Genomic DNA, 19,694 nt, shown 5'->3' on the forward strand with positions numbered 1-19,694 from the left:
AGTTTCTGCTGAAAAATCAGCTGATAACCTTATGGGAATGCCTTTGTATGTTGCTTTTTGTTTTTCCCTTGCTGCTTTTAATAATTTTTCTTTGAATTTAATTTTTGTTAGTTTGATTAATATGTGTCTTGGTGTCTTTTACCTAGGGTTTATCCTGTTTGGGACTCTCTGTGCTTCCTGGACTTGGGTGACTATTTCCTTTCCCATGTTAGGGAAGTTTTCAACTATAATCTCTTCAAATATTTTCTCAGACCCTTTCTTTTTCTCTTCTTCTTCTGGGACTCCTATAATTCGAATATTGGTGTGTTCAGTGTTGTCCCCGAGGTCTCTGAGATTGTCTTCAATTCATTTTTTCTTCTTTAATCTGTTCCTTGGCAGTTATTTCCACCATTCTGTCTTCCAGCTCACTTATTTGTTCTTCTGCCTCAGTTATTCTGTTATTGATTCCTCCTAGTGTATTTTTCATTTCAGTTATTGTGTTGTTCATCTCTGTTTGTTTGTTCTTTAGTTCTTCTAGATCTTTGTTAAACATTTCTTGTATTTTCTCAATCCATGCCTCCATTCTATTTCCAAGACTCTAGATCATCTTTACTATCATTACTCTTAATTCTTTTTCAGGTAGGTTGCCTATTTCCTCTTCATTTATTTGGTCTTGTAGGTTTTTACCTTGCCCCTTCATCTGTGACATACTTTTTGCCGTCTCTTTTTTTTTTTAATGTGGGATTCTGTTCCTGTCTTACTGGTTGTTTGGCCTGAGGATTCCAACACTGGAGTTTGTAGGCTGTTGGGTAGAGCTGGGTCTTAGTGCTGAGATGAGGACCTCTGTGAGACATCTGTCCAATGAATATTCCCTGTGGTCTGAGGTTCTATGTTAGTCCAGTGGTTTGGACTCGGAGCTCCCACCGGAGGAGCTTTGGCCCGACCCCCGGCTCATGAACCAAGATCCCACAATCTGTGTAGGGTGGCAAAAAAAAAAAAAAAAAAACAGAGAGAGAACAATAACAAAGTAAAAAATAAAATTAGGCTAGGAAACTAACAGATATGTTAGAAAGAATATAAAGATAAAAATATAGATGAATCAACAACCAGAAGGTACATCAGTACCACAATAGTAAGAAAGAGGAGGAGGAAGAAGGAGAAAAAAAAAAAAAGAAAGAAAAAAATGGCAGGGGGAGGCCTTGGCTGTGGAGGGCGAGGTCTAAGCATGGGCGAGGTTTGGTGGTGGGTGCAGCCTATGCTCAGGATCCACAGGGCTGGAAAAGGCCCTGGGGGCTGTGGGGAGTGGGCCTTAGCCTCAAGGAACAGAAGGGGCCCAGGCGTGCCCCCCACCGCTGGTCTGAGAGGGCAGGGGACCTCACCTGGGAGCACAGCAGGCTTCCCAGACTCGAGTGGGCGGGGCAAATGCCCTCCTCTCCTCTCCTGCTCCTCCCGTCTGGGAGGGCCCCTCCCGCCTGCCTCTGCTGTTCGCCCCTCGGCCTCCTTCCTATGCCCCCAGGACCCATGCAGCCTGGAGGGGGCTTTGTGGGGGGGGGTATCGGCCTGGGAGCTCAGCAGCCTCCCCAGCCCGAGTGGGCTGGGAGATCACCCTCCATTCCTCTTCCACTCTTTCATGAGGGTCCTTCCCACCTGCCTCTCCTGATCTCCACAGCCTCAGGGGTGCCAATCCTGTCTGGCCTCCACTTCTCCTCCCCCTTCAGTCCCCCCGCGTCCTACTGGTTCACTTGGGGGTTCCTCCCATCTCCTTGGGCGTCAGGGTCCCCACCAGCAGCTGGCAGGCGCCCTAGTTGTGGGGAGACGCTACCTTGGCGTCTTCCCACACCCAGGGCTTTTATTCTTGGGAGAGTGTTGTCCCTATTTAAATTTGCCCTACCTCTGCGAGGTGCCAGTAGGTGCATTAAAGGGTGAAGTGGAAAGTTTATGGGATCAAGCTTTCTCCTCCAGCCTTCTGACTCCCAGACCCAAGAGATCAGGCTTGGGCCAGTGGAGGCACAGAGAAGGCCAGCTGAGCAGAGCTGAAGCCCACCTAATACAGGCTCGCCGGAGCAGCGGATGGGTGCCCACCCTTCCAGTGTGAGTTCGATGGAGGCTGCTCTGAATTCCTTGGCAGGCAGCTGGGACTGAGTGTGGTTTCCTTGCTCCTTCAGCAAAGAGAATGCTCAGCTTCAATTCTACCCTCCCTCTGGATCTGTGGGGGGTCCCTAATTACTCTCCTCCTGGGGCAGCTGCTACCAGATTATTTCCAAACACCTTTAAGGCTTTCAAAGTCAGAGCCTCTCACTGGCTGGACATGACTCCAGCACAATGGGCTGGTTGGAGTAATAGCTGAAGAAGTCCAAAGTCCCCATGGTGGGGTCTAGACAGGAAACCGTGTCCACCCCTCCCAGTGGTGCCTCCGGAGTTGCCTTCTCACTGGAAACACCAAGGGACAGGCTGGCAGGAGGACTGGGACACTAGGGAAAGGGTGATTCTGGTCTTGCCTCTTACACTCAGGGGGTGACACGAGGAGTGTCCGCTTCCCGTCTCCCCAGCGTGGTGATGAGACAACACGCCCTGCCTGTGCCCGCTGTCCCACCCACTGGTCAGCCTGCCGATGGGCGAGCCCCAGGAGAGACCATGTCTGATCACTGAAGACAGCTTCCTCTACATCCAAATGGAGCTGAAACTATCTTCACCCTGCAGGCTCCGGCAGGAAAGCCATTTAAGGATCTCTGTTGAGCCAGTACACTTACGGATTTATGGGCCCTTCTGATAAAACTGAGTCTCCACTCCTGGGTATCCTTAAAGATTTTTTTTATTCTAGAAAATTCTGACTTTTGCCCCATCCACTCAACTAAAACTCCTCTGTTGAATTCAAATCACCAGTATTGTGCGGTGGACTCCAGTGCCTCTCCCACTCAGACACCCAGGGCTCATCTCAGCTGAGGGCAAGACCTCCAGCCCCTCCCTGTGTCTGCCCCACAGACCCAGGAATGGAGGTTCCCCTCCGTTCCCATCCCCCCCTTCCCCAGGGCTCCCCTTGCTCCAGAGCCTGGCAGAACAGCTACTGCACCTTCCCAAATTCTCCTCTGTCCTGTGGCTTCTGAAACATATCAGTAAATCCCCTGACTTGAGGGACAAGTAACTTGAGGGAAGCAGCTAGTAGTTGACAAAAATCTGGCAGGTTCTTGGTTTTCATTCAAAGGTAAGGAAGAGCCAGGGGTGAACTTTCTCAGCTGTTATCATGGCCTTGCCCATAATTCTGGCCCTGGGGCAGCCTTGCCCATGCAAACATCTTTCTTTTACTTTCAGGGAAGGTGTTTCAGAAGGAAGCTCCCTGTGTCCCACTTCAGCTCCAGACTCTGCAGATAGGCAGGTGTTAATTATAGGGAATTCTGTCCCATAAAAGATTGCTCATTTACACATCAGAATAAACTCACCTTAAGTCACCTCCCCTCTGGGTACTCTGTCTTTCTCTGACACACTCACCCTCTGACTGGAAAATAAAATCGGACCATTCTTTATTTATAAGTCACCCACCCAGATGTGAGCTTCTACAGTCTGGCTTGTCTCTTTCCTTCTAGAATCAAACTTAAACTCCTAACAGATTACTCTTCATACAGCAATGTGGATGAGTCCAGATGCATTATGCTAAGGGGAAGAATTCAGACGCAAAAGGCCACCCGCTGTGATTCCATTTATATGACGTTCGTTCCGCACAAGCAAAACTAAAGGGATGGAAAACAGTGGTTTCTAGGGAACTGGGGCTCGGAGGTGACCAGAAGGGGGCACGAGGGAATTGTGTGAGCTGATGGAATTGTATGTCTCTTGATTATGATGGTGGTTACATGACTCTACGCTTTGTCAAAACTCATAGAACTATACCCTAAAAAGAGTGAATTTTACTGTTTATAAATTATACTTCAATAAACCTGACTTAAAAAAAAAATTACTGGGTTTCCCTGGTGGCGCAGTGGTTGAGAGTCCGCCTGCCGATGCAGGGGACACGGGTTCGTGCCCCGGTCCGGGAAGATCCCACATGCCGCGGAGCGGCTGCGCCCGTGAGCCATGGCCGCTGAGCCTGCGTGTCCGGAGCCTGTGCTCCGCAACGGGAGAGGCCACAACAGTGAGAGGCTGGCGTACCACAAAAAAAAAAAAAAATTACTTACACTTGCCAGTCCTTTCTGGAAGAAGGCAAGGCATAAGGCAAAAACTGACAACTTTTCTAAACTCCTCATCCACCATTGAAAGTGGGAACTGGATCTCTCCATAAAATCAGGTCTGTTAAAGAAGGGGATCCGTGGTTCCCCCAGAAGGTGCCCCATTTTGAAGGGGCTCAGACCATGTGAGACGTTCCTTACTCATCCCTCCATCTGTGTTCGTTGGACATTTCCTAGGAGGCAGACTTGGCAGTAGGCAATGCAGAAATGGCTGTGAAACAAGATACAGCCTCTGCCCATGAGGGGTGAATAGTCTAGTGGTCCTGGGGGTGGGATGGGTGAAGGTGGAACTGCAGAGAAGTAAAGAAACAGTAACAAGACAGGGATCATGGAGCTCCTGGGAAGGGGCATTCAACCTCATCCCAGGGAATTGGGAAGCTTCTGAGAGGAAGCAGCCTGAGTGTGAGTTAGCCAGGAAGGACAGTGGGTGTGAGGACACCCATCCCTGGCAAGTACACATGCAAAGGCCCAAAGGACAGAGAAAGGGGGCATATTTTAAAAATTATAAGGAGCTCCTTTTGGAGCATCGAGGCTGGGGAATGGGTATACCTTAGTCTTGTCTTCCTTCCTTCCACCAGTCTGAGGACCTGCTCTAAAGAAATATGTGCCACAGAGGAGAGAAAACTGCTGTAACTCAGGGCTCTCAGGTTTAAAACATAATAAATCTTTGCTCAACAAGTGACGAGATTTCAGATTAATTGATCAAAAGCTCCTGGGTACTTGGGCCTCCTAACGTTTCACCTGCTTTTAACCTAGGTCTGTGATACTTTTTACATCAGCAAAAAGGAAAATTAGATGCTAAATTGGAAATTACAACAGCAAGTAACAAAACCGTCCCTAGAATTTCTCACTGGATCCCCCTGGTGCTAATTATCTGACCTTGACCACCAAATAGGTCTATTTTTTCAATTTAGAGAGACCGTTCCATGTAATTCAACAGACATTTCCCAGATTCCACTGTTGGGCCAGCTTTGTGAATTACATAGAGAACAAGCTCCGAATTGCCTGGCTATACTTCCCTATCTGTGCTAAAGCACCTGTGCTGTCACTATATCCCGTAGTGAGGGATTCCACGCCAGACCGCACATTGAGCAGTGGCTGAAATCAGCTAGAACATCTATCCCCCCAAAGACACTCTGTAGAACTCCCAGAATCCTCTGGGCCAACCAAAGCTGTGTCCACTCTGCCTTTTAGGGCTGCTTCCAAAAGCCCTTCACCCGCACCCATTATGAAGCTGGCCTCATCCATTCCCAGCAGGGGCTTGGCATCTGACATCACGGCAGAATTAATTTAATCATCTGCACCAAAGCAACTGGCTTGATTTAAATTTCACAGCTCTTTCTGACATCCACCCACTGAATAAATCAAATCCCACTGTCTCGTCGTTACTCTGTTGATGGTGATAACAAACTCAAGTATGGCTCCTACTTTTCCATCTTCTTACTAGATGAGGGTAGAGTGCTACGCGTCATTACATCAAGATGGGCTGGGAAAGCACTGCTTCTTAAATAGTGTCATCCTGGATCCCTTTCCACAGAAGAGAACGCCAGGGCCTCATAAGATTCCCCCACCAAAGCCTCTGAGCCCCACAACGCTGCCTAAACCCCTCTAACCCGACGATCAATGGGAAAGGATGGAGAGTGAAAGGGGTCCTGTCTCCCTGGGAAGGGAAAGGAGGAGAGGCATGGGAGGGGGGGTGTCTACAAATGACTGATTACTGGAAGCCTGGATTTTGTCTTCCAGGGTTACCTGTCAGAAGGGTTGGTAACGAAATGGTACCGCTCACCACGCCTGCTCCTCTCCCCTAACAACTACACCAAAGCCATTGACATGTGGGCCGCTGGCTGCATCCTGGCAGAGATGCTCACGGGGAGGATGCTCTTTGCTGGTAAGCTGCTACCCAGGCACCTTCCTTCTCCTCTGCTGTAGCTCAATAAAAGGGGAAAACAGGGCTTCCCTGGTGGCGCAGTGGTTGAGAGTCCGCCTGCCGATGCAGGGGACACGGGTTCGTGCCCTGGTCTGGGAAGATCCCACATGCCGCGGAGCGGCTGCGCCCGTGAGCCATGGCCGCTGAGCCTGCGCATCCGGAGCCTGTGCTCCGCAACGGGAGAGGCCGCAGCGGTGAGAGGCCCGCGTACCGCAAAAAAAAAAAAAAAAAAAAAAACGTGGGGGAAACACATGTTAATCACAGACATGCTAGTCTTTCTCTTTGGCGTCACCTCTGCAGCTTTTATGGCACCTGATTATCAACCATTTCAGGCAAAATACTGGAGAGGCTAAAAAAAAGCCTTTTGAGCACAGAACTTTCAAAATCAATAATCGTGTATATTCAAACACCTTGAGACTGACCCCTGAAAACACCCGTCCTACATTTTCAGCCCCTTCCTCCCCTCTCCCTGCCACTGTGAGAGGTCGGTCTGGAGTGCTCATTTGGAGAGGGGACCCCACAAGTCTCCCAGAGTCTCTGAACTGAGCCTACATGAGCCCACTGCAGGGAGAGGCCAAGGGACTCGTTCAGAGCGGATGCTGATCCGTAGGCACTTTCTGGGTCAGCGCTCACAGCATCCACAAGTGCTTAGTGCCGCACAGGGCATCATGGGGGACACGGAAGAGCCCCGCCCTTGGCTACCAGCTTCTGGAAGACTGGGACCTCATGGGAATCGGTGGTAAGGGAAGGGAGCTCTGTGCAGCTGGGTGAGTCAGGGGCATTTCTTCAGGAAGACGGGGCCTAGTTGGATTTAACCTGGTAGAGGTAAATGGCAAGGCTACTCATGCCAAAAGGGAAAATGGAGGAACTGGAGGTAAGAACAGCCTGGAAGTCAGAGGGGGCAGCAAGGATTCAGACCTGACCCATCCCAGCAGCGTCAAAGCTCTGAAGCAGCATCCGTGATGGCCTAAGCGTAGAAGGGGAGTTGAGTTTCCAAGATGCACAAAGCCTGAAGCTTCTTACGGATGAGGATGGTATTCATGGAGATTTCACTCCATTTATGGAGACGACACTCCATAAATAATCATGTGTTGAATGAGTGAATAAGTGAATGAGTGCTTGAATGCTCGACTCCATCCTGTCCCACAGACCCGGCACAGTCTGTCTTCCTCCCTCTGCCCAAAGGAGCACAGAGGCAGTGTGCTCATGACACGTCCCAAGCTTAATTTGTTCTTCCTGACTTTTTCTCCTCCTAATGGAAATCCAAAAGGTAAGACTCATTCCTAGCCTTAAAATCACTTCCTTCCCCAGCCCAGTAAAGGACATGCACAGAGGCATATGGGAAAGAGCATTTGGAAAGCCTTGGGCCAGGCTGTTCCCATCACTTTAGCGATGGCTGACTCAGGCTATATGAGACTGGTCCATTCCAGAGGCACAGAATGCTAGGGGAACGGATGGGGCCCCAGAGACTACCCCTTCTTTCTACATTTGACCAAGCCCCAGAGATGGCAAGCAACTTGCCCACAGTCACACAGCAAGTTAGTGGCAGAGTGAACTCAGGTTCCCTGGCTCCCAGCCCAGCTCTGGTCCCCCTGCCCCAGGGTCGTAGAGCGGCCCGGGAGCTTCCACACACGCCAGCCACGTGGGCAGCACGCTCAACCATCTGGTGTTTACCTCCCCAGGGGCTCACGAGCTGGAGCAGATGCAGCTCATCCTGGAGACCATCCCTGTGATCCGGGAGGAAGACAAGGACGAGCTGCTCAAGGTGATGCCTTCCTTCGTCAGCAGCGCCTGGGAGGTGAAGAGGCCACTGCGCAAGCTGCTCCCCGAAGTGAACAGCGAAGGTACCAGAGTCCGACGGCCAAGCCAGCACCTGGAGGCAGCACTCTGCTTTCACCCTGGGGGGCTGGGGCAGGCAGTCTCTTCCAAAAGGACCAAACAGAGTCCCTAGACACAGAAGCTGGGGACCCCTGGCAGCGGGCATTTGCCCTCGCTCCTTCCAGACTGAGTTCGGCCATCAGGCCACCCTCAGGGCGGTCACAGCTGGTCCTCCACACTCTACCCCTGATTTTGCTTCCTTTTCCTTCTTTCTCACTTGCCTCCCTCCCTCTCTTCCATCTCCCTTTATTTTTCCCTCTGTAAGGCATGGTATGGTTTCAGCAGCTTCAAAGCCAGACCCAGGCTCAGTTCCCAGTTCCACCAGTGACTAGCTGTTTGGCCTTGGGCAAGTTTCTTAACTTCTCTGCATCTCAGTTTCCTTAACTGTAAAATGGATGTAATAATACATGACACACAGGGTCACTGTGAGAAAGTAAGTAAAACAGAATTTGTAAAGCCCTTAGCATAGGATAGTTGCTCCATCGTCTGAGATGTTACATTGCCACCAGCCTTCTACCTGCCAGAGGCTCCCTTAGGAAACCCCTATATCAGGTAGGATACGGCCTTGCCAATTGTAAAAGAAACCCAGATTATCAACAGCTTAAATAACATGTATTTCTTATTTAAGAAAAAAGAAGTTAAGTTTATTTCTCTCTTATATAATAATCCAAAGTAGATCGTCTAGGGCCAATGTGGTAGACCTGCTCTACCAGGGCCCAAGCCCCTTCTGTCTTGTATTTCTGCCACCTTAGGGTGTTGCCCTTACCAGCTGGGGGAAGGCGGGGAAGGAGGGCAGTTCCCTTGACTTAAGCTCGCCTCCATTCGTGTCCTGTTGGCCAGAACTTAGTCACATGGTCCCACCTCGCTGCAGTGAGGCTGGGAAGTGGACACTTACTCCATTGCCACTCTGTGTCCATTACTATGAAAGAGGAGAACAGACATGGGGTACAGCTGTCTCTGCCACGCTCCTCCCCATCAAGAAACCAAGAACTTGGACTAACAATTTCTCTGGCCATGATCCCCATTCAATCTGTCTCAGTTTCCCCATCTTTAAGGGAGGGGGCAATCTGATTCCCCACAAACTAAGACTCAGCCCATCCACATTTACTTTGATTCCTAGGCCTCTGTAGAAATCCCACCATGTGACACAAGGTTCAGAATTCTCAGGAATTCTGGATCAGGGATGTGTCACCCATGTCCCCATCCCCCAAACCACCACACGCACAGCAGTCCCTCGGTGACTTGGCTCTGAGTGTGGTGGGCCTGTCTCGCAGAGATCAGAGACATAAGTGATGGCCTAGCTGGGAAGATGGAGTACACGTCAGAGATGAGCAGATGAAGGAACGCATCCTAAGGGGCTAACGAGAGCTCTGGGTATTTGGGGAGGGGAAGAGAGCCACCAAGCACTGAGAGGGATAAAGAACCGGCCTGGAGGACCAGTGAGGGCTCAGATCAGCAGGAAGCTGACTGCAGGAAGTGAAGCTGGATAGGTGAGAAGGGCCAAGAGACTGCAGGGCTCTGAATACCCAGCGGACGTGTACAGACTTGATCCTGTAGCCGAACAGATGTTCACGAAAGCTTCACCCTCCCAATGCGCCAGCTTCAACCACAATTCTCTTGTCTGCCACTGGGCTTGAAAAGTGGCCCCAATCAGCCTGGCCTCAGGGTAATGAGGTATGGCTGAAATGAAACTTCAGTGGGAGAAAGGGTATCACGCGCACCTGTCCCTAAGAGTCAGTTGGTGACTCTCGGTTTGTCCTGGATTGTCCATGTGAGGCCCCGTAGGCCTGGGAAGAGGTGGGAGTCCTCTCTGGCTGTCACCCTCAGAGGCTCGATGGACAGAGTCTGGGCGGACTGTATCCCTCAGCAGCCGAGACAGCCGTCACACCACAGGTTCAGGACAAGGGAGCAGGCCTGAGACCACGCCAGGGCGTTCACTTCTGAGCTCCACTTACAAGAAGAAACTATATCACAAAGGACAGAGCTGATGAGGAAATCTAATAGACAAAACAGGGAAAGGAGTCCTCTGGGTGCAGCAGGGGTGAGGGGTGAGGGGCCCTGCCCACCTGCCTCTTGATCTCCAGAGACGCCCCTGAGAATCCTTCCTGAGGATCCCGGGGGCTCTGAGAAGTCCAGCTGGGAATCCACTGGGGCCACAGAGAGGTGACACAATTGTACAGAAGCCTCATTATATTAGAAGCACTAAAGAAAACATGTGGGAGGTTGAACTTAGAGAAAAGGAGTTGGTGGAGGCAGGGCGGTGTGGTTATGAGTTAAGGTGAAGCCAGTGCTGTAGCCCATAAACCTGAAGTCTCTGTGGCTTACCCGCTAGCTGTGTATTCACTGCTCAACTCGAGTTCAGACAGAGTGGGGAAACCTGGGGGCCGCGCCTGGGATGCTGGCCATGTGACATCTTCAATCGTAACTTTCAAGGCTCCCCCCTACCCGCAGGGCACCAACTTCCGGCCAAAGACAGGCGAAGGGAGAGCAGACACTCCTGCAGGAGGTTTCTATGGGTCTGGCCTGGAAGCGGGGTACACACATCATTTCCAGCCCCTTCCCATTGGCCCGTCACACGGCCACACCGAACTGCGGGGGAGGCTAGGAGATGTAGGCCAGTTGTGTGCCAGGAGGACAGGAGGCTTGCGTGGGACATGACTGCTGCCTTGAAACATGATGGGAACAGTCATGGGGAAGAGAGAGCACGCTGACATGGGGAGACCAGAGAGGGCAGAGCGAGGCTCCAGGGCAGGAGTTAAAGGGGCAGATTTAGGTTTGCTATAAGGCAGGATTTTCTAACACTTGGGCTTCCCAGAAGTGTCTGGGCACCTGCTGGAGGACCAGCTGTCAGAGAGAGGTAAGGGGAGATTCTCATCCTTACTAGAGTCAGTGAAGCGGCCTTCAGGGCTGGCATTTTCCAACGTCAGCGTTCGCTGGGTCTTTCTTAATACTGATGATGATGGGGATGACGCCTGCCAACGTTTAGAGCTCCAACTCTCTCACTTCCTTGTCAAAAGGTTCAGGGTAGTAGGTGGGGCCGAGCGAGGGGCTGGGAGCCCAAAGAAGAAAAGACTTGCCCATCCTGGAGCTGGGCAGTGGCCGAGCTGGGCCCTGCACTGCCTGATTCTTCCCAGTCCTGGGAATCTGTGAGGCTGATTCTCCTTCAGGTCTGCAGCCCTGGGCCCAGAAGCATGCCCTGAGCCCCCGAGCACTGGGGAGGGATCAGAGTCACTGCTGCTTAACCGATCTTTCAGTCTAGGATTATGGAACAGAACTGCATCCTCCTGGGAGGCCAGTGACCTTCAGAATCCATCGATTTCCGGAATCACTGATAACTTTTTCCGCAGAGAGGTCCAGGGCTGGTGTGAGGGGCAGGGTAATGGTGCAGGCTGAGGCCCACCCGGGAGCCCCTCAGAGGGCACAGAAGCCTGGCCCTGAGCGCAGCTGCTTTCCTCCTTTTCCATGTGGGCTGTAACCTGATTAGCCAAGCCATGGTTTAAGCGGAGCCTCCAGGGCTGAGAAGGAGTACAAACCTCCAGACCGGACTTGCCCTGAGATAACCCGGGGCTGAGCTCACAGGGCAGACAGGTGTCCCTACCCCCGCTCAGGACAAAGGGCACCTGTGCGCGGAGATGATGTTCAGCCAGTGCACACCCACAACGCCCTACAGGTGGCTGCCATCTTGATATACCTTCATGCTGGTTGGCAAATAGCCACCGCACAGGGCTCCTAAGTGCCTGTTTCCACGCCCAGGTTCAGCTGCCAGGTCCTCCCCTTGATCTATAGCCACTGAAGGGTTACTGCCTGGCACAGCACGGGGGCTTCAGCCCAGGGGATAAATATTTTGAAGATGGCCTTTATTTGTCAAACCTCCAGGGGCAACATATGGTAGAAAGGGCTCTGGACTTAGGAGCGCTGGGCTGTCAGGCTCTGTCCCACCCGCCTAGCTCCACGGTGACCCTTCTCACTGAGGCTTTTTGCTGCTGGGTCCTCCACCCGCTCCAGCAGCACTCAACCCATGACAAATGAGGGTGGGGATGGAGATACTCCAGCTTCCCCCGTCCCGAAGTGGGACCATCTCTGAGATGTGTCCCATGCTGTCTCTTGGAGGACCCAGTGGAACGGAGCCCCAGGGGCTCTCAGCAGGAACGGTTCATTGGCACATCCTCTACTGGCTTCTTCCCCATTGCCCTACCGGTGCTTCCTGGCATCACTGCCACATAAACTGCCTCCACCCCATTCCTTGTCTCTGGGGAAATCCAGCCTAAGGCAGAGTTCTAGCCCTGGACCTCCTGTAACCTGAGTCACTGTACCCCTCTGGACCTCTATGAATTCATTAGCGAAGTCAAAAAGCAGCCTCTGCTCTGGATTTGTCCCTGGACTGTGGTGAGGATCCTGAGAAAGGAAACATCTGAAAGCCTTTTGACAAATGGAAAAGTACAAACACTAGGGGGTGTCCCCATGCTGAGGCGTCTTATTCTCAGCTTGGCAAGGGCACAAATGACCTTCCTGTCCTGCTCTGCTCTCCACAGCCATCGACTTTCTGGAGAAGATCCTGACCTTTAACCCCATGGATCGCCTGACCGCCGAGATGGGGCTGCAGCATCCCTACATGAGCCCGTACGCTTGCCCCGAGGACGAGCCCACCTCGCAGCACCCCTTCCGCATAGAGGATGAGATTGACGACATCCTGCTGATGGCCACCAACCAGAGCCAGCTCTCCAACTGGGACAGGTGCGGTTCCAGCCCTGGAGTCTGGAACCGACATTCCCGTCCTCTCATTTCTATTTGCCTCTGATCCTCCATGACCTTTCCTTCCGTCTCCCAAGTTCTATAGCCCATAGGGCGCTTTCCCCAGCTTAGCCTCCTGCCTTTCTCTCCTGTCCCCAGACATTCCTGGTAGATGACCAGCTATGACCTGCATGCGTGGTCGGGGCCTGCCTTTGTGCAACACCGGTCACCACCAGCTTTCCAACCCACCCTGAGTGTACTGCACACAGGGCTCAATACAATGTTGGGCAAGCATTTAATGAGCCCGCACAGCCAGAGCTCATGTCTAGTAGGCTGGGAATTTGCCCCAGAAAAGCAAAATGCAGCAACGCAAGACAAGAAAACAATGTGACATTTACCACCACACAACACCTTCATGCCGTTCACATCATTTGCACCTCCTGAGATGCCAGTAAAGGGGCACCATTATTATTATCGCTCATTGACGCACGAGGAAGCCACAGCTCAGAGAGGTTAGAGATTGGCATTGTGTCACACACCTAATTCCTGGCCTATGTGGGGCCCTCCCCAATCTGCACCCATGTCAGACACTGCTAAGCAATCACAGGACTCTTCCCTGCTAAACTGAGCCGGGCCTCAGAATCCTTCTCAACACAGTGTGCCCGGAAGTCACTACCAATGAATCAGAGTTGGATAGAAGATACAGTTTTTGACAATCTCCGCGTAAGCACACAATGATCTCCTAGGTCCCTTCCTGATCTGATGTTCCTAGATCAGGCACCTAAACATTTGGGCATCACCATCCGCTAATTCTGGAAGGAAGCACTGGGAGCCACTCGGTTTAGAAATAGAAGTCGAGGGCTTAGAAGCTAGGACTCCGAGGGGGCCTAAGTGGGAGCGCTGCTGTTGCGAGAATGTGACAGCTAGTTACATAAGTGACAGATGAGCAGTTTCTCCTTTCCAGTCATTTGACAGATGATGGATTTCAGATTAAGGAGGCTCCAAGGGAGGGTCAGGGCAACATTGCTATTTCAGGACAGGTTTGTTGGTTTGTTGTTGTTGATTGTTGTTATCAAGAGTTGCCAGCACATAGAGATTAATGAAGACTCTCTCCTCTGCCGCCCCCATGCTAGCCCTGCCCTTGACTGTGGTTCCTGCAGCCCCTCGTCCTCCACTCCACAGCACCTGGGGGCACGGAGCATTGGCTCTGCAGGGTTTGTCCTCTGCTTATCATGGCTATGTCATGGCGTTGGTGTCAGGAAGACTGTAGCAGGGTTTCTTTGGCCCCTGCCCATCAACTCTGACCACTTCTAAACCTGGTGCCCCTCTGCTCCCAACCTGTCCCATCACACCTGCATGAGGAAGGCGGGCAACAAAGACAATGACAAACCCCTTCCCACAGGCCCTGCTGCTTCGGGCAAACTGCTTACCTCTGAACGCTAGTGTCCTCATCTGTGAAGCAGGTGGTAGCACGCACTCCACAGGGTTGCCTGGAGACTGCAGACACCTTACATCTGGCCCTTGGCATGTAGCAGCCAATGGTGACGGGCTTCACAAGTTCTTCCTCCAAGAAATCCCTGCAATTTCAAGGACCCTCATGGGAGGAGGCAGTGTTCACCTCTAGGAGTGACTCCTACGTTAATGGCATCACTGGGAGGGTGGGGAGAACTGGGACCTTCCTGTGCCTCGCAAACCACAAGGCGTGGACTGCAGCTGCCCGCCTGCCCGGTCACACAGCCAAACCTGCCTGTCCTTGGTTCTTCCTGTGTGAGCCCTAGGCCTCCTGTTCTGGGAGCGGCTGGCTGCTGCCTGAGGCTTCCCCTGGGCACCCTGCCTCTCCCCGCCCCCTCAATTCTGCATAGAACACCTGGCACAGGGAGGGAGGGCTCAGCCCAAGCTGATGGCCTGCCCACCTGCCCTTCGTTTGCTCTTGGCTAGCAGACTTGGCTCTTCAGGGCCGCAGGACATTTGACGGAGGGCAGAATTCCAAGGATCTCTGGCCTCTCCTGAGGGTGTCTGTAATCTTTCAGTACGCCCTGCCTGCTCAGCATCTACGCAAGGTGCTGCAGGGCCTCCAGCCAGATCCACTATGGCAGGGGTTCTTAGCCCTGGCTGGAACTTAGAAACACCTGGGGAGGTTTGACAACCACGCAGATGCTGGGCCCCTCCCTGGACCTCCTGAATCAGCATTGGAGATGCGGGGCAGGCATGGAATTTTATTTTGAATCCCCCCCACAAGTGATTCTAATCTGAGCCAAGGCTGTGAAGCCCTCATTAGGGCCCTGCTACTCAAAGTGTGGGCCAGGGACCAGCAGAATCAGCATCACTGGCGGCCTGTTAGAAATGCAGACTCTCAGACCCTGCCTCATCTACTGGATCAGCATCTGCAGTTCAACAAGGTCCCCAGGTGATCTGTGTGCACATCAAAGGTTGAGGAGCACCGCACAGGTGCATCCACTAGAAAGTACCATTACATGAGGAGAGGGATTTTGTTTTGTTCCCTGCTGTGTCTGGTAATGCTCAGAACACCGCCTGGCACGTAGGAGGTGCTCAAGAAATATTTGTAGGATATTCAATGAATACAAAAGGATACAAGAGTTAAGCCGGGCAATCAGTCCTTCTGCCTGAGCCCTGGAGGTTCACCGTTACTTTGTCCCATCACCCTCCCACCTTGGGATGTGAGGGAAGGAGCTGGAGGGACTGGGAAGGAATGGAAAGCCGGCCTGTGGGTGGCAGACAGGGATCAGGGGGGTTGGCTCCCTCCACAAAGCCAACCCGGTTGGAAGGGTCCAATCACCATCCTGTCTTACCTTTGCAGGTACCCTGTGAGCCTGTCGTCGGACCTGGAGTGGCGGCCCGACAGGTACCAAGACGCGAGCGAGGTGCAGCTCGACCCGCGCGCGGGCTCGGCGCCGCTGGCGGAGGACGTGCAGGTGGACCCGCGCAAGGACTCGCAGAGCAGCTCGGAGCGCTTCCTGGAGCAGTCGCACTCGTCCATGGAGCGCGCCTTCGAGGCCGACTACGGGCGCTCCTGCGACTACAAGGTGGGGTCGCCGTCCTACCTGGACAAGCTACTGTGGCGCGACAACAAGCCGCACCACTACTCGGAGCCCAAGCTCATCCTGGACCTGTCGCACTGGAAGCAGGCGGCCGGGGCGCCCCCCACCGCCGCGGTGGCGGCGGACGCGGGGCCGCGCGACGAAGAGCCGGCCAGCCTCTTCCTGGAGATCGCGCAGTGGGTCCAGAGCACGCAGGGCGTTCCCGAGCGCGCCAGCCCGCCCCCCGACGGCCCCGAGCGCCGCCTGTCGGCCTCCCCACCCGGCCGTCCGGCCCCCATCGACGGGGGCGCCAGCCCCCAGTTCGACCTGGACGTGTTCATCTCCCGCGCCCTGAAGCTCTGCACCAAGCCCGAGGACCTGCCGGACAGTAAACTGGGCGACCTCAACGGCGCCTGCATATCCGAGCACCCTGGCGATCTCGTGCAGACTGAGGCCTTCTCCAAAGAAAGGTGGTGAGGGCGGCGGAGGGGCGCTCCAGGCCATCCCGAAGGCCGCCTCCCTGGCATCTCCACCACCCCTGCCGCCCCTCTCTGCTGCCTTGGGGTTAGCAGAACACAGGAAGGATCCGAGGAGCGAGAGGAATGTCCATTTCTTAAACTGCCTTAATAACTAGCCTTTAACCTCTGGGAGTGGGTTTGAACAGGAGCCGAGATTGGGGGTTGATCACCTTCCCAGTGAGGACGAGGCCCCTGTGCTTTTATAAGTGGCGGTGTACAGGGCAGAAGTATGTCTTAGCAGTCTGCAGGCCCCACCTGGGTGGCTGTGTGCAGTGGAACCTTGCAGGCAGAGTGTTGGAACCACCTGGCCCAAATAGCCTCAGCTGACAGGTGTGGAAGGACAGTGAGGCCCAGGGAAGCAAAGTGACTCTAAGTTCAGGGCCTAGTCAGTGTCAGGGAAAGCCTTGAACCCCAGGCGCCTGGCCCCTAGGCCAGTGTCTGTCCACTAAACAGTGTCTTCCTCTACTGGCGTCACTCTGGCTTTTCGCTCAGAAAACTTGCTTCAAGATGTTTCTTCCCTGTCCATTACCGTCTGACCCATTCTACGTGCTTTTACTCAGAGCAATGCCCCTTGAACTCTGAAACTGGAAACTGAGCCAGCTTCTTTCCCCTAGTCACCAAGCATCTTTTTTTCTGGCTCCTCAAGTACGTAAATATTCCCATCTGCCTCACCCCGTGTGGTCTGAAATCTTGGTTGCAGACCAGACCAGTTTGGGCTCTGTGGGTAAAATAACCCATTCTCCCAGGCCTGTGCACACACCTTTTGCAGAACTTCCTATGCACTTTCCTGACACACGCACAGACACAATGACACAGCTCTTGCTCCCGAGGGAATGTCATACACGGGCGAGTTTGAAGACAGCAATTCCAAGAATCCCCCCAGCCTGCCCCACACCCGAACCCCCATACTCATAGCCCCGCTCCAAGCCTACCTTGGGAACTCATGTTCTCGGCATGAATTGCTCATTTGGTGGAGAGCAGTGAGGTGCCTGCCTAGAGCAAACGTGTTAGGAGAGAAGATTTCACACAGGGCCCATCCGACTTCATTAATGCTGCCCTTGATTTTGATTATCCATTTAGCCCCGGCAAAGAGCAGGCCCTGAAAAAATGCATTGGAGAGCAAGAGGCCTTGGGGACAGGGAATCCGGAAGGGTAGGAAGGTATGAAAGGTGGGGTGTCAACATTGAGGGCCTTCAGGGGTCAGGCACCAGCATGGGGACCCCACGACAAAAGAAAGGACTCGAGGCCACCATGTCCCTCCTAGCTTAGGCCAGGATGAGTTCGGAGCACGCCAAACCAAAGGTGCACTTGTACACAGAGCCTGAGGGGGGATGGTGTGTGGGCACAGCAGGCCCTCTGCAGAAGCATGGAGCCCAGTCCCCTGGAAAAGCTCTGCCATTTCCACCACTGGCGTTCAGCTTCGCCCAAAGATGCCCACAGGAGCCAGTCTGTAAACAGAGGATTCCTCAGTGTTGAGCTTAGGCTGGGTTCACCCTCACCTCAACAGCACCTTAAATCTAATCAGCTAACTAGGATCTGTGCGTTGAAACCTGCAACACGTTAGAAACTTATATTTAAAAACAACCATACTGACCAATTTTTAAATGGAAAATATGTAAATATGAAGTGTCTGGGTTTCTTTTCTTTCTTTTTTGTTTTAAAGAGAAGGAAATGTACACCACTCCTCATGTGCCATTTGTCCTCAAAGGGCAGCTTTACTTTTTTGGTATAGGAGCAAGCTGCTGACCTTGACCAGGAGTTCATATATAATTGTTATTACAGAGGAATTGCTATTACTTACTCATGTTTTAAAAAAATCTATTAAACATTATTAAACTTGATCAGGATGGGCCAAATAAAGCTTCATTGGAACGTAGATTCGTTTGTTCATTGACTTACTCTCTCATTCATTTACACATTATCTGATCCCGTCTTTAACAGCAGATGAGCCATTGGAGCCTGGCTGGCTTCTCCCTGCACCCATGAAGGCCAGCGTTTCGAGGGTTGGCAGTTGCAGGGGAGGCGAGGGGAGAATCTACACAGATTGGTAGAAAGGGAAGACATTCCAGAATCACCTGGGTCAGGCCCAGTGTCCATATAGTAGATTTCAAACCAACTTTTGGAGCCCATTCCAAACCTTCTGACCAAGGATAGTCTGGTCCGATAGCTTCTTCCTAGCTTGGGGCTCTATCAGTAAGGAAAGTCAAATGGGGCACTGGCTTAGTTTCCTTCAGAAGCAAACTCTGAGACAAAGAATCAAGTGCAAATAATTTGAGGGTGGGAGGAATGACCTCAGGAGACACTGAGAGGTGATGGGGAAGTGATGGGGAGGGGAAAGAAGCCAACAAAGGGTGTGTGTCACCACTGTGGGCAAAGCAGCTTCATTCCGGCGTGGAGCTGCATTAGGCAGAGTGGAAGTAACACCCACCTCAGGGCCTTCCCACCCTGCCCAACCTTGACTGATGAACACACTCCTGGCTGTTACTTCCCCAGCACTTCTGGCCTGTTCTGCACTGCAGCACAGGCTCCAGTGGACAGAGAAAGGCCACAGGCAAAAGGACACAGATGCTGGCAGGTGGAAGTTGGAGTGGCACGCAGAGAAAGATGAGGACAAAGGGGATCTCGGTAGAGCACCAACTACACCCATAGGTGTCAACAACGGGATTTAACGTTGAAGAGTGTTCAGGACCCAGACAGAGAACATCTCCTAGTGTTGGCAATACACTCAGGTTTTCTCAACCCTTCCTATCCCGTCCTCCCGGCCTATAACAATTAAAACTGGTCACAGGGCAGGAAGCTGCACTTTCATAAAGCTTCAGCAAGTAGGGGTGAAAGAACCTGGAGGTACTACCTAAGCTGGGTTGCTACCTAAGCTACCCGTGGCTTTTCCTTTCAACCTCCTAAACATCCCATGCCCAGCATCAGTGTCCCAGCCATTAGTCCCGCTCATCAAACTCTGGGATCAGCAATCCCTGTCACTGTTGAGAAGATTTGGTGTCAAACCAATGGGGGTCTTTGTGTCAGAACCTACTGGCAGGCCTGTGGTGTGAGCGCAGGAGCACTTTTCTTGCCTGTGCATAGGGCCACTTTGATCCCTGAGGCTTGAATTTTGCTTTTTACACTAAGAACTTCACGAAGACCATAAAAAACCCTTCCAGACTTTGACATTCTGAGTTCAAGTTACTTAATCTCCACTGATGTCTCTTTCTTGCTCTGCACATTCTTGACTAACAGGAACGTTAACACTCATAGGCCTTGTTACTTGAGCGCCCAGTGGCTAATTCCCATGGGAATGACAATGTGGGATCAGATTGGCCCTCGGAGCACCTACTTCACCCAGTCCCTCTGGTCAATCTTAGTCGACAGGCTTGTTGCAAACAGGCTCTGTTATGGGAAAGAACAAGTT

At 52.5% G+C, this 19,694-nt stretch overlaps 1 protein-coding gene across 2 annotated transcripts in view; it reads left to right on the forward strand.

Moving 5' to 3' along the window:
- The window catches only part of MAPK4 (mitogen-activated protein kinase 4), a 179,393-nt gene extending 161,238 nt beyond the window's left edge, over window positions 1–18,155 (forward strand). For both annotated transcript variants that reach the window (XM_060029547.1, XM_060029548.1), the window contains exons 3-6: window positions 5,940–6,084; window positions 7,806–7,967; window positions 12,534–12,735; window positions 15,551–18,155. In XM_060029547.1, coding sequence (XP_059885530.1) covers window positions 5,940–6,084; window positions 7,806–7,967; window positions 12,534–12,735; window positions 15,551–16,247 — 1,206 coding nt within the window. In that variant the 3' untranslated portion in view covers window positions 16,248–18,155. The remainder of the gene's footprint in view (window positions 1–5,939; window positions 6,085–7,805; window positions 7,968–12,533; window positions 12,736–15,550) is intronic.
- Window positions 18,156–19,694: the final 1,539 nt, after the last annotated feature.

Source organism: Delphinus delphis, chromosome 13 (genome assembly GCF_949987515.2).
Source record: "Delphinus delphis chromosome 13, mDelDel1.2, whole genome shotgun sequence".
Taxonomy (NCBI): domain Eukaryota; kingdom Metazoa; phylum Chordata; class Mammalia; order Artiodactyla; family Delphinidae; genus Delphinus; species Delphinus delphis.